Genomic DNA, 15,538 nt, shown 5'->3' on the forward strand with positions numbered 1-15,538 from the left:
TTTATAAATCAGTAAAAAGACGCTGATACCCTGTTAAAATTCCCAACCCAATATCTTAACACTTATACTTATAACCAGAAGGGAGACTATTGATTCCATTCTCTAAAATATATATTTTATCATCAAAAGCTCCTAATGCTTTCTTATTTATCTCTTCTGTATATAATTGATGTTTATAACTTCTTATTGTATTCATTTTTCTGTACTTTGCCTTCTTTAAGGTTAAACAGTTGTAATAATGTTTAAAGTTTATTGTTTCCTTGATTATATTTTTCTTTATTCCCTTTCTTATCACATCTTTCAATGTTATTATTATCAATATACGTAAAAGCATAAGACTTTGATCTTAATCCTATAAATTCACTCATGACCTTCCCACCCAATTCATCTTTAAACTTACCAATAACCTTTTTCTTCTTTGATGAAAACAACACATCACCTGACTTATAATTACTTGTATCATATATATATATATATATATATATATATATATATATATATATATATATATATATATATATATATATTTATGTATCTATATATATATATATATATATATATATATATATATATATATATATATTATCAATCATATCCTCATATACATCACTTGTCTTAATTTCTAATATAAAACTATCTGTATCCATATATAACAATGACACATTATCCTTATATTTTGATTTTTAATTATCATAGTAATAGTCATACATTAACGACTTTGACAAGTCAAGAATTGATGTTCCTATATAAATAAGTTTATCCATTTCAATACTCTCTTTTTTTCAAATGAATAGCACAAAAGTTCTCTGAAAACACCTCCGCTCATTCAAAACTTGATCTATTAATTAACTTTGAAGTCTGTTTCCAAGATGTAGCAAGTCTTATGTTTTGTCGATTCCTAACATTTTCCATAGTCTTTCCAAATACAACATTATTCATTAATTTATAAAAGTCCTTCTCAAAATCTGTTTTTGCTTCTGTTCTCTTTTTGTATTAAAATCAAAATACTTCTTTAACCAATGACTGTTTAAATTTCAAAATTTGATGAATTTTTCTCACTCTCAACCCAGCAGATAAATATTGTCTCAAGTTCCTTTGATGCAAAACATAACTTTCTTTATCATTTAATGTAGGAAGTAGTTTTTCTGGAGATTTACCGTTTATATTAAATGACTGTTGGTAATCACTTAACCATTCTTTTCTTGGACTTTCTTTATCAGGGGTGTAAGGTAGGTCTTTATGTTTGTTCTGAAGTTCTTCTGGATATTTTGAATCGACCTCAAAATAATATCCAACTTCAGCTTCATCCAATTCTTTTTGAGAGGAGACAACAATGTCTTGTAAAACTTTTTCATAATGTTTATCTTTAACCCATTAAAATTTTCCATAAGGTAAATATTGAGACATAGCCCACCCATAAAAATTGTTAGCATCATTATACATCAGGTAAGAGTTGTCCTCATTCTTATTATAATCAGGAAAGTATTTATTTGCTTTAGCATATCTCTTGGAACATACTTGAGATATTCCTCCTCTTTTAGCCTTCTCTATCATTAAAAGCATATCTATATCACTGATTAATTCCAAATTTTGTTTTGTCATTTTAAACAAAATTGCTCCTTATGTCCATCATTTGCACACTACCTATCTCAACTCGCACTTTTGGCGGGGCTCTATAGCTATTTTGATGGAGCGTATGTGACTCTGTTGGCGATAATCACGACTGACCTGGTGCCTACACACCAAGCCTCCAAGCCAAACCTCCAAGCCAAACCAAACACTCCAAGCCAAACCTGGGGCTGTGTAATAGTGAACGGGGTTTAATCCATAAGAATTTTTATTATGACAGACTGTTCTAAAAGTTTCAAACACATCAGCCAATAACAATACATCAGTTTTAAGATACAAATCATGATATTCTCCAAGATTCTTTATATTAAACTTCTCCCAAACCTTTTTAGCTTGTGTATAATCTCTATCGGAAATCTGAGTTTTTAGTGGGGGGGGGGGCCTATGTGCTCGATTTGGAGTTTGTGTGCAGTTCATGTTAATTTTGCACAACCACCATAAATGTATTATATTGGGTCCTACTAATCGGAAAAACGATGTGCCATTTTTTCTGTTGACCTTGAGTGACCTTGCCTCAAGGTCAAAGGTCAAGCGTCATTACAGTGACCATACTTCATTCAAAGTATATCGACCTTGGTACCAAAATCTGCCAAATTTCACAATGAACATTGAATATGCCATTTGTTTTGTCATTTCACCTCTCAGATGTTTTTCAATATACAGCTTAATATGTAAATTACATAATTAGAGATAACAAGCTCAAATGAGCTAAGATCCTCGTCCTCTTAATGATGACGTCATAAAAACGAATATGACGTCATTGTGATGTATCAGGTTTGCGATAAATTATCTGTGCTAATGCCCAGCTTGATTCCCGCAAACAAAGTTCAAACAGCTTGCCTAGTTTCGGAGATAATGGTATAGGCGATTTCCATTCGCGGCGATATTATAACGTCAACTTTTTTTCTAGGAAGAATTTCCAAAATCCGAGATGGTTACTGCCTGCGCGTGGGCTTTCTGCATATACATGGCAAGTCTCATGAAGATCCGATGAAAACTCTGGGTTGTGAAACAAAAAATATCAAAAAATAGGAATGACGTCATAAAAATTGATATGACATCATAGTGATGGATGATATGTGCGGTAATTCATCTCTGCTAATGCCCTGTTCGATTCCCACAAACGGAATTCAAAAAGCTTGCCTAGTTTCGGAGATAATTTTTTAGGCGATTTCCATTAGTGGAGATATTTTGACTTCATAACTTTTTTTCTTGGAGGAATTTTCAAAATCGAAGATGGTTACTGTCTGCGCAGGGAATTTTTACATATATACACCAAGTCTCAGGAAGTTTCAATGAAAACTGTAAGCTGTGAAACAAAAAAGTCCACAACAAGAAGATGAAGAACAACAACGTGAGTAAGACTTAGAGATCCTCCATGAGGATCTAAAAATATGCATAATTAGCATATAGTCTTTACCATACACGTCAAGCCCATTACATAGATTATGTTTGTTCTTTTCAGGGACTTTCCAGTCAATTTCCATTACTTTCCAGGCCTGGAAATTGAAAATGAAATTCCATGACTTTTCCAGGATTTTCCAGGCCGTGGGAACCCTGTACACATTAATTATTTGACTTGTTTCAGTTATATGATCGATTTGCCCTTTCCCCAGTAATGGTTTTTAATATTTGTCTGTTACAGAAACGTGAATCATCTGGACATCAGCTTGAAGATGGAATTTCAGAGACCTGACAGTCCTTCCAATGCCAAAAGACCACGGCAGGAGACCAATTTCAAACTCTGCATAGTATGCAAAGGCCTGCCAGTGATGGACTTGTAACAGAGCCAGAATCTGAATCATATTCAAGGTTTTTGAGTTTCGTTCACAAACGTGGGCAGTATGGAGATGGTGGATTCCCCGAGCTTCGCCACAGATTGGAAAATGTTACAGACACATACTTGGAAGCCAACAAAGCAAAATGGCACCGCAAATGCTACAGTGAGATGTGTCACACCGGTCACCTTGAACGCACTAGAAAGCGTTATGAGAAGGCATGTCAACAGCAAGAAAGTCTGCAACTTCAGAAAAAACGTGGTCACCCTAGCTGCTCCAGTGCAAGTAATGAAAACGAACAAGCAGTAGCTGCTTCTAACCAAACTGACACTCTGTTTCACACGGTCTGCAACCCCAACATACAATAAGGAATTGTGCTTCTTTTGTCTAGAAGATAACAGTCAAGAATTACACGAGGTTTCCTCATTCAATGCAGGGGAGCAAATACGGAAAGCTGTGGAACAGAGTGCCAATGAGACATGGAAAGTGCTGCTATCAATGCAGACGATGCTCGTGATATTGACGTGAAGCATCACCTGGCATGTTGGGTGAAGCATGTTCAGCGAGCACCAAAACGAGACAGCCAGGACAGGCAACGGCCAGCAGAAGACACAAATGTTAGTGTAATTGCATCAGATATTGAGTTTCTTAGCCTGGTCAAAAGCCTTCTCACAGATGGTACGGAGCTCAACATGTTGGAACTGCACAGCACGTACTGCAGCATTCTTGAAACACATGGTGTGAACATTCTACCACAAGTACGTGATGTGAAGCAAAGAATATCCTCCCATATAGACAATGTTCACTTCAAGAGGCCAAAATCCTGCAGGAAGTCAGAGCTGGTTTTTACCACAGCAGTGCGTGATGCCACCATAGAAGAAGCAATGGCAAAGAATACTGATAGTAAAATACACCAACTGTTTCATAGTGCTTCGATTCTAAGAGAAGCTATAGCTGATGAGGTCAAGAAACCATGGGAATTTGATGGACAGTTGACAATTGATGATGCAGAAAAGCATGTGCCCAAAGCCCTATATTCCTTCATCCGTTGGCTACTGCAAGGGCCAGTCACGAGCATTCACACAGCAGTACGTTCAGCCAGCATTCACCGAGATGTCCTTGTCATTAGTCAAAACATCATGTACTCCTACAAGCCAAGACGCCAAGTCGAGAACAAACCGAGTACAAATTTGTGATGAACTACTAACAATTAACATTATCTAGAGATGGGATGTGCTGGCTATTTTATATATATATATATATATATATATATGTATATATATATATATATATATATATATATATATATATATATATATATATGTATATATATATATATATATATATATATGTATATATATATATATATGTATATGTATATATATATATATATATATATATGGCCCAGATATATGTTTAATGAGGTACATGTATGCTAATTATACATATGTTGATCTGTAATTCGCTCATTTGCATATTGCCAAAAAAATGAATGGTCAAATGATGAAACAAATGTCATATCCACTGTTCCTTGTGAATTTTGCCACATTTTGGCACCAATGTCGATATACTTTGAATGAAGTATGGTCACTGTAACGATGGTCACAAAAGTCACCTTTGACCTTGAGGCAAGGTCACTAAAGGTCAACAGAAAAAATGGCAACATCATTTTTCCGGTTAGTGGGACCAAGAAGAATACATTCACAGTGGTTGCCACAAATTAACATGAACTGCACACAAAACTACATAGCCCCCCCCCCCACAATTTATTCAACTTGCCATAGAAACTTTCCCTTGAAGGAAGTTGTGTTTCTTTAAACTTCTCAAATGAATCCATATAGTCACACAGATATATTCCCTTTTGTGATAAGAGAACAATCTCTTCTTGATTTGAGAAATGTGATTTAACATTCGGTAAGTTTTAAATAATTGATGCGAAGTTAGATAATGGACTTGCCATAAACTTGTATGTGTCAAGAAATCTGATATGGGTTATGGGGGATGTATGAATTGTTTTTGTGAATGATATGTATTTTTTATCTGTGTTAGGAATGGCAGAAATATCTCCAGATGTCTTTGAAAGTTCATTTATAAATAGATGAGTGTCATGGTGAGCGTTGTGAAGAAAGACAGGAATAAAGTTTTGGGGGCTTGCAATTAAGATTACAATGGGAATGAGCTGGGCCTCTATATTTACCAGTAAGATGACAATGATCCCAAATTTTGACCTCAACCTCAATTTTCTCCTCACAAATATGACAGATACTGTTCTTTCTAAATTCCCTTTTCTCCCCCTTTGCTAATGACATTGGTTGAAAGGTTTTAACCATTATTTCTCTTAGTCTTATGCAGTCTTTTTCCAATCTTCTTACAAACTCCTCTGAGGCATCTTCTCCTCTATAAAGTTCTCACTTGTTGTATTCATCACCAACAGATGAATTGATATGATAACAGAAACCACAAGGAGTATGTTTTTGATATTTATTTGTGTATGATTTATTTGGATTTGGAGAAGCAGTATCTATCTTTTCAAGGATACTTTCAAAATCAGCATATATTATCACAAACGGATGTTTTATAGATTTTGTTAAAATCTTTGAATGACATGTTTGAACCTGCTTTTGGTAAATTGATTAAGGTTGATTTATGATTACAACAATATTTTGAATGTTCATTTAATCGTTCTTTTGTATGAAAGGAGTTGAGACATCTCTTACAAGGATTCATTTTACATTTTCTCTTGTATAGTTGTGATTTGGTTAATCTTGATAAATTTTTGATGAAAGCATAATGTGATTTTTCTTTGAAGTAAAGGGGAGAAGGTCAATGTGTGTTTCATCATTTTTATAGTTGTTTGAAATTTTTAATATCTGAAATTTGTTTGTATCCGTTAATCCATATACATTAACAAATCGATTATTCATTTTCTCAAATTTAGGAATATCTCTCAATGACATTGGAAACTTTAAATCTTTAACATTAAATGTATTCTCGTATTTCTTATAATGTTCAACCCTTTCAGGATTCCATTGTGGAGGATGTAAGTGAGCAAGAACACACCATAGAAAACATTTATTATCTTTGTTTTGAAGATTAACAACCGCTTTCTAAGTTTTATCTCTTTTGGTAAATCAATATAAGAAGCTTGAAGAGGATCTGATTTTAAGATGTGTATATCTAAAAAGATTATTTTTGCAATCGGAAATCCACTACCTACTACAGTGTAATCAACATCTTGTTCTTGTCACTCGAGTTCATCGTAAACATCACATCTTACAAAATCTTGAAATGATGAGATAAAGTGAGGGTTTGTCCTTGTATAGGGAGTAGTTTCATCACCTTGTCTTACCATATTCAATTTTACTCCCATATATATATATATATATATATATATATATATATATATATATATATATATATATATATATATATATATATATATATCTCTCAAAAGTTTTCATTTCACTTAATGTGTTTTTATTTATTGTTTCAATACTTTGTTTAACCATATAAACAGCTTCCATGATTGAAGATGGTCCAGGGTCTTGAAAGTGAAAAAATTTAATTTTTATATGCCCTTTAAATGCCCCATCAGTGTTTTCAATGGAGAATTTAGTGGCACCTTCCCTTTCTTCATTGTTCTTGTGTTTGCGTGATTGAAGCTGTTTATTATAATTTTTTTAAAGAATATCATTATCACATCTATCACAATGTTTTGTTTCTTGGTCAAGTGGAGATATTTGTCTGAAAAGATTGAATGTGTGTTTGTTGGTTTGAAGGTGTTTCTTATAACATTTATATTCAAAATTACAAGCATCGCAGTACGTTGTATTCACTATATTTATATAACAAAATTTTGCTAAAAATAAAATATTCTTGATGAAAATTCCGTTTAATTTATAGGTGAATCTGTGTTTAAAACCATTTTATCCTCCAACTTTTTTCACTTAATAAATACAATGTATCAAGACACAAAAGACAAGTTTCAATCAATCTCTTCATTTGTAAAATATACAGAGAAATATGTCTAGGATGTAAAATTTAATAAAGATAAATATAACAACTATTGGATAAAAACAATTATGGTGAATAATATGAGTTCTTCCATTTCCTTCAGTGGAAGGGCTTTTAGTATATCTGGAAGAACATCAATTTACGTAGCTCTAACAAAAGTTTCTCTTCTCCTTCTGGCAATATATTCAAATCAAAAAAAAGTATTGTTAGGGATCCAGGGTGGCGGGATTGTGACCTGGTCCCTGGTGCCAGCCTCGCCACCACCATCTCCGGGAGTCTATAACGCCGGCCGGCTCGGCACAGGCCTCGGGTGACGCGTCTTCAATCGCGATACCAATGTAATCCTGTACCTTACCAGTTGGGGAGATAGAACCACTGGCTACAGACTGGCTTTGTCAGTGACCGAGCGTAGTCTACCAGCCTGTAACCACTTTGGCCCTATATGTCAATCGAACGGATCATTCCTCGACGCGACACGCATTAATCCATAGCGGCAACTGCATAAGAATTAACCAGATTTATTGGGGAACATCAGGGATCACAACACAAGCAATAAACATGACAATGGTTTTATTAACAATCAACCGGTTCTTAACTAGGGAACCATGGTATAAAGGTTTCGAGGGGATCACTGCGAAATATGCCTTATACAACACGTGCAGCCAAAACAGACAGACAAACAGCATGCATGCAGGACAAGACAGAGTACTTGGTGATGGCTCATGGATGAGAGGAAAGTGTCCAAAAAGCACGAATGTTGCTCGTAACAAACAAGCGAGTGTCCACAGTTTCGAACTCCCGCTCGAATGTGCCCCGCAGCAAGAAAATGGTGGCGCAGCACTCCCGTTTCCTCAAGGCACCGCGTACGCACGTTCTCCTCAGCTCATTCTGGCTCTGCGCAACGCCGACGATGCGAGACCGCCGATCTCTCTCTAGGGTTCAGCACACAAATCCCGGCCTGGCCTGTTCTCCAGACAAGGCCCAAGTCGAGGTCCGAGTTCCACAGGCGGATCGACAAAGTGTCGTGCCGTTGGTGTCAGCAGGGACCGTCCGAAGGTCCGGCGTCTCCTCTCCGGCCTTCCCGCCTCGAAGCCCGACTCCCGCTTCGTCCTCTCAGTTCCTCTCTCGGTCGAATCACCGACGTGCAGGTCGGTTCAGCGTCTCTCCCGGCAGATCCAACACGGTGCCTCCTTCGTTCGCTCGCTTCGAAGCGACTCCAAGCACGCCTCGAGAACCCGGCTGTTCTTCACACACAGCACTCTTTTTGTTCCCTTTTCTCGCTTCTCTCGCCGACTCCGACAAAAAGCTCCGCCCCCTCGCTCACTTCCCCTCCAGGCCACACCTCTCTCTCTAGGCCACACCCCTTCACGTCACTGACTGGGCGGGGCCTATCCGGGATGAGGAAGGAACAAGAGCGATATCTCGTTTCACCACCGTATGAACATAAAAACAGTCTCTTACACCTCTCGACACACACATATCGTCCCTTATACCAAACAACCTATCAAAACAGGCATTTAATGGGGGATCTGAGCTAATCCTACACTTGGTAATCCCATTAAGGGCCATTTCTGCAGCAGTATCAAAAAAGAAAAACCTTATGGATGAAGCTTCAGAAAGAAAAGATAAGACCATCTGTAATATGCAAGAAGTAACTTGTATTTTTTTAAACAACCTTAAAGACGTAAATCCTGATGAAATAAAGGATGAGTGGACACTTGGGGGGTCTGGTGCTTTGGGGGGTCCTGAAGAGTTGTGGAGTGCCTTCAAGACCACCGTCCTTGATGTTGCCGGTGGATGTCTTGGAACTCACCGCAGGGCAAAGAAGAATTTTGTCTCTCAAGGGACACTGGATACCATTGACCAGAGTCGCAGGGCCAGGCTGAATGGCAGAGCTGAGCTGTTCAGGGAGCTGAGGCGTAAAACTGTACGTGCACTGAGGGTGGACAAGGAGGCCTATGTGCGACGAATCTGTGAGGGGGTAGAGCATCACCTGTGGACAGGAGATTCTCGTCCCGCTTACAGGGGAATTCGAGCAATGCGTTCATCCAAGCCCATCCCTCAGAGCACTGCAGTTAGAGCAGAGAGTGGTAGGCTCTTGACAGAGGAGTCTGAAGTGAAGGCCGCTGGGCCGGTTACTTTGAGCGGTTGTACCAGGCTGATCCCCCAGCTGTCGAGTTGGACGTCAATAGTGTTACAATCCCTGTTGCTGACCCTCCAATCAACTGTGGTCCAACTTCGCTTGTGGAAACACGGGCTGTGGTGAACCAGTTAAAACGGGGCAAAGCTCCAGGGATCTGTGGCATCCATGCTGAACTTCTCAAGGCTGGTGGAAATGCTGCACTCGTGTCGTTGCATGCAGTTTTGTGCTCTACCTGGAACACAGGCATCATCCCAACTGATTGGAAGAGGGGCCTTGTTGTCCCTCTCTGGAAAGGGAAGGGTGATCGCCAAGACTGCAACAACTACCGAGGGGTGACGCTGCTCTCAGTGCCGGGCAAGGTCTTTGCTTGGATAATTCTTGATAGGGTTCGCCACCATCTGCTTGAGCACCAGCGTCCAGAGCAGTCAGGCTTTACACCAAAGAGGTCAACGATTGACCGTATCCTTGCTCTTCGTGTCCTCACCGAATGCAGACGAGAGTTTCGGCAGGGGCTGCTTGCAGCCTTTGTTGATCTCTGTAAAGCGTTCGATTCAGTGAATCGGGATGTCCTCTGGAGGATTCTTGGTCTTCGTGGGGTGCCAACAAAACTGATCGATCTGATGTCTGAACTCTACTCTGGTACTGAGAGTGCTGTGAAGTGTGGTGGCACCATCTCTGACTTATTTCCAGTTGTTACTGGAGTTCGTCAGGGGTGTGTACTGGCCCCCACACTTCAGCACTTGTATGGACTGGATTTTAGGGAGGATGTCGGAGAGATCAAGCTGCGGTGCATCGTTTGGGAATGTCACGATCTCGGACCTTGATTTTGCAGATGATGCAGTCATCTTTGCGGAGACTTTAGACATCCTCTTGGGGGCCCTCGAGGTGCTGAATGAGGAGTCGGAGCCGCTGGGATTACGGGTTTCTTGGGTCAAAACTAAGATCCAGGCTTTCGGTGACATCTTGGATGCTGCTGTCCTGTCTGTGTCTGTTTGTGGTGAGGATGTTGAGATCGTGGAGAGATTCACTTACCTTGGCAGTGATATTCATGTCTCTGCTGGCTGTGAGTCAGAGGTCAATAGACGTCTGGGTCGGGCCTGGGGAGTCATGAATTCACTGGATCATGGGGTGTGGCGCTGCCGGTACCTGTGCGGGAGGACGAAAGTCCGAGTCTTCAGGTCCTTGGTACTGTTACGTTTGTGGGGGGGGGGTATGCATTCAAAGGGTAATTAGGGTGTTTAATTAGGTATACCATGCTGTTCGAGTTTATCAGGATCTCGATGTAATAAGTAGCAATTCAGTGGTGATAAGTTGTCTAGTAAATGTTCATTTCTTCAAGGGAGAAATGATAATTGTCACGTAATTAGATAGGGACACGGGATAGGGTAAGTGTGTCTGCGTAAACCCCTTTTGGTATTCTCTGGAGACTGGCCGTGACGTCACAGGACAGTGCAGCGGATGGCTCCGCCCCGTGATCACGATTGGCAGAAGGCGACGGCGGTGGGCCAATAAACGGCTCGATTGGAAGTGACGAGGACAGGAGGATAAAAAGGTTCTGTTCGGGGTCGAAAAGGAAGAGGAAGAAGATCTGGACAAAAAGATCGTGTTTTTTTGGTGTGGAGGCTGTTGCGCGGAGAGCATCCTTGTTGTTGTGCTGATTCGATCGTGTTCTTCATCGTGTCTTGGAGCCTTGCTCAGCCTCGTGCCTTGGAGCCTTGCTCAGCCTCGTGCCTCACCTTGGTTGGCTCTCGGGTTCTGCTGGCTCGCACTACGGGGTCAAACGGAGGGCCGACCTGCCTCCCTCTCCTGCTCGCAACTTGGCGCCAGAACTGGTTCCCTGGCGGCTGTGAGCGGACTTGGGCCAAGACCAGGAGGTCGACAGCACCACGGTTTCTCCTGCCCCCCTGACGAGAGCAAGGCCACCTCGTCCGACGCCGATCCAGGGACAGTTGCGTCCACACCACGGTCCAGCCTGACCACCAGAAATAGCTACGTTTTGTGTGTGTGTGTGTGTGTGTGTGTGTGTGTGTGTGTGTGTGTGTGTGTGTGTGTGTGTGTGTGTGTGTGTGTGTGTGTGTGTGTGTGTGTGCTTGGCGCCTTAGAGGGTTTGAGATCTCTATATTCATTGGAATTGTCTGTGTTTTTCCCCACGCCCGATCCCACACCATCCCGTCGAATCGCCCCGGATCCCTCTTCTTGCCGAGTCTTGTTATTTCTGGTTAATAGTGAAAACGAATAAACATCATCAACTCAGTGAAAAGCGACTCGTGCCACCTTCCTCGTCCCGTTTGCGGTAGAGCGATTAGAACCGCCATGTTTGGGTTATAAATAAATAAACCGCCTCCATCGTTTCGGCTCATTCTACGTTGGCGGGACATTCTACGTTCAAGTCCCGTGGACGTCACATTGGTGTCAGGAGTGGGATGTTTGAACCCCTCTAAATTATATTTGGTATCGGGAGAATATACCAAGATTAAAATCTCGCCACGAATTGGAATATAAAATTACTACAGAAAAGCGCGCGAGCGCGGGAAAATTTTGGCGGGATTTTTCAAATTTAAATTAATTGGCGGCAAACGGGACTTCTGCACCATGGCGGATGTGCAGATGTTTGAGGAGGAAGGCCACGTGTCTGGCAGCGAGTCGGGGGAAGAAGGGAGAGACGGGGGTAGGGTTGGAACCTCCCCCATTCCGAGCGTGGACCGTGCTTCATCGCCCGTAACGGAGCCGGCAGCGCCGGAAACCGGCACTATGACGATTTGGACAATGTTGGAACGTTTAATGAGTGCAATTACAGCACAGGGGGCAAAAATGACGGCACAGGGGGCAGAGATGGCGGATCGATTGGGGGTAATGGGGGAACAGTTGGGTGCACGGATTGATTTAATGAGGGATGAATTGGGGGTAAAGATGGAGAAAATGAAAACTGAGATGCAGGAGTGTGTGGATGTTAAATTGGGAGAAATACAAAGTAAATTCGAGGATAGATTGGAGGAAACAAAGGTAGAAATTACATTGGAGGGGGAAAATATACGAAAAAAATTGGTAGATAAAATTGATGCAACGAACATTCGGGTTGATAAAGTGGATGAAAGCCTGGAACGTCATCGTGCCTGTGTGGATGCTCGTATGCAGCTGCAGGTTGAAGAGTGGGGAGAGCTGAGGAAGCAAGGGATGAATTTGGCGGAGGAGGTAAAAGGATTGGAGGCTCGTTTGGACGAACAAGATAAAATTATGAGCCAAGATGAAGTCTTGGATAAAGGCCTGGTAGAGCCGTCTTTTGTAAGTAGAGTGTCCGGGTTGGTTGAGGAGCAGCTACAAACTCGCGACGGAGCCTTGGAGGAGGTTGTGCGGGCCCAGAAGATCCTGCGGGAAGAGGTGAATCGGTCCATTCAACGTTTGGAACAGGAGGCAAAATTGACCCATGAGACCCTTACCACAAAACATCTTTGGCCACAGTGGGCTCCGAAATTGGATACGCAGCCACAAGGGTGTTTGATCCCTGGGCTGGATTCGGACAAGGGAGAAACTGAGAAGCAGGCCACCGTAAAAGTGATCCCCCTGGTAAATTTCGACGGGTCAGGGAGCGTTGAAGCTTTTCTGACGCAATTTGAGTGCATTTCCCGACTAAACGGGTGGAATGAGCGGGAACGTACAGGGAATTTGGTGGCAACGTTGCGGGGACCAGCCGCAGATGTGTTAAACGTGATCGCGGAGGGGATGTTGACCAGCTCCCACATTTGCGAGGCGTTGAGCCGTCGGTTTGGGTTCGCGGCAAACTGTGATCTGGTGCGCTCTCAGCTCCAGCACCGCAGATTAAAGCCGGGTGAGACAGTGCAGGAGCAGGCACAGGACATTTACTAATCAGTCAGGATCGCGTATCGGGACCGTACAGTGGAGGCGTGGGACAGACTGGCACTCGAGAAATTTTTAGCTGCTCTTCCTGACCCTGAGGTCCGAGCGCTAGTGGAGTTACAGGATCCACCCACCGTTCACCGAGCGGCCGAGTGCGCGGCCAGGCTGGCCTAGTGGAGTCGGCCGGGTCGGGTTCCAGAGAGGCCATCGGTGACGATCCGACAGGCGGAGATCCAGGATCAGGGAGGGGGGCTGGGAGAAATTGGCATTACCCAAATGTTACAGGAAATCTGCCAGAAACTGTTAAGTTTGATAAGGGGTAATTCGGTAGTTGGTGTGCCAAAGCGGCGGGGTCCAGCCCAGCCAATAGAGCAATTCGATTATGGCCGAGGGGGTCCGGAACCGGAAGAGACATTTCACCGATACTCACGGGGGCCTTTTATGGGGAGTTGTTTCCGGTGCGGGCGAAGAGGACACATGCAACGATATTGCCGGTACCCGGCGATGGAGGGACCCTCCAATAGACTTTTAGACTCGGAGAGGGTGAATCCTCCTGCTGAACCGCCAGGTCTATCCGAGATGCCCTTTCATAGGTCGGGTCCGGAGATCACTGTCGGGGGTCGGGGAGACTAGATTGGGCTGAGCATATACGGCCATGCTCGGCTGCTGAGATTGTGGCGAAGTGCCCTCCTTTGGTGGAAAAAAATGAATTGTGGGAAAATTGGCATGGGTTTGTAAGTTCTGCTGGGTTTTAGAGTGACAATAGGGACAGTGGGTAATTGGGAACAAAGCGGGCACAAGTGGCTGTCCAATGGCTGGTGCGTGGATCGGGTGAGAAGTGCTGTATGAGTTGTTTTAAGTTAAGAAGTGAAATGTATGGTGCACACATTGATTTTTTTATTGGGCATGGTGTGGTAACAGGGAAGGTCATGGTCGGTGAAGTGTTAGAAATGCAGGTGTCACATGTAAGGCCGATGGGGTGGGGGAGTCATGTGGGTTTTGTGGGTGGGGATGATGTGCTTGTCCACAGGGATTGCTGAAGCTCACGGTGAGCGGGAATTGCGACCCCCTTCAAGGAGATTCACCCCTGGTGGCTAATGGTGACAGTGTCTGGAGCCAACTGGGAGAGGGTCTGGTTGGGCGACCAAGGCGGGTAGGACCTTGGCGACCCAGGAAGGCCAGAGGAGCCAGTGAGACCCCTTCCAGTGTGTTGTACGGGATGAGAGCTGATGGCTACCAGGGGGGTGGGAATCAAAGGGAGCGGGGCGGAGAAACGTCCGGGTTGGACTAAAGCTTACCTGTGGGCATGGTTGCACCTGAGATGCCCCCATCATCTTGTGGTAACCCACCCCACGGCCACGACGGGATTCAGCCTGCATGATTAAAATGAGGACCATGACCTAGAAATGTGATGATGACCATGGTGTGAGTGTTGTGAAGATGTATGAGTCCCACTCGATCCCGCACAACTTGACATGTGCAGCAAGGGCATGATGTCCGCATAATTTTGGGCAAGCAAATTTGAAAATTGGCTCCCCAGGCAACGCTGGGTCTATTAGCATCCACTGGGGGAGGCGGTCAAGTGTAAATATCCTGTGAATAGTGTCGTTAAGGTTTAGAGTAGGAATGTAAAGTATAAGTGTGTTTTTGTGGAACCTTTTGTTTCCCCTCCCCAGATCACTGGAAGAGTGCTGGGCAAGAGCGATGATCCAGAAGATGGAGTGCAACTTCGCTCAGTGCTCTCATGTGATAAAATAAAATAAAATAAAAACAAAAAAAAAACGAATGATTGTTTAGGCGAGGATAAGGCCATAAGGGGGTAGTACATTAAGCAGGATAGGTAAGTTAGCTGCGACTCGCTGCCCATTGCCCCTCCTACTTTATTTCGTTAGGTTAATTAGGTGTGAGTCAGTAAGTGTTAAGGCTGGGACGGTAGCGCCTGTGATATACCTTGCAGGAGCTGCGGTACCAGAGGAGGGGGCAGTGTTACGTTTGAGGGGGGGTATGCATTCAAAGGGTAATTAGGATGTTTAATTAGGTATGCCATGCTGTTCGAGTTTAGCAGGATCTCGATGTAATAAGTAGCAATTCAGTGGTGATAAGTTGTCTAGTAAATGTT

The 15,538-nt window shown here is 42.7% G+C and overlaps 1 protein-coding gene and 1 pseudogene across 4 annotated transcripts in view; both read left to right on the top strand.

Annotated features, from left to right (window-relative positions):
• SLC16A12 (solute carrier family 16 member 12) overlaps positions 1 to 3,412 on the top strand; it is a 93,062-nt gene extending 89,650 nt beyond the window's left edge. For 2 of the 4 annotated variants that reach the window (XM_085851503.1, XM_085851507.1), the window contains one exon: positions 3,275 to 3,410. Coding sequence is in view for 2 of the 4 variants with exons in the window: in XM_085851507.1 (XP_085707633.1) it covers positions 3,275 to 3,282 (8 nt within the window). In the remaining 2 variants the exon portion in view is untranslated. Of the gene's footprint in view, positions 1 to 3,274 lie in introns of all 4 variants that reach the window. The other 2 variants (XM_085851505.1, XM_085851504.1) reach the window with 2 other exon arrangements.
• LOC147013990 (uncharacterized) lies at positions 3,383 to 4,668 on the top strand (annotated as a pseudogene).
• The last annotated feature ends 10,870 nt before the right edge of the window (positions 4,669 to 15,538 follow it).

This window comes from Eptatretus burgeri, chromosome 13, assembly GCF_056783735.1.
Source record: "Eptatretus burgeri isolate ZD-2024b chromosome 13, Ebu_testis_v1, whole genome shotgun sequence".
NCBI classification, from domain to species: domain Eukaryota; kingdom Metazoa; phylum Chordata; class Myxini; order Myxiniformes; family Myxinidae; genus Eptatretus; species Eptatretus burgeri.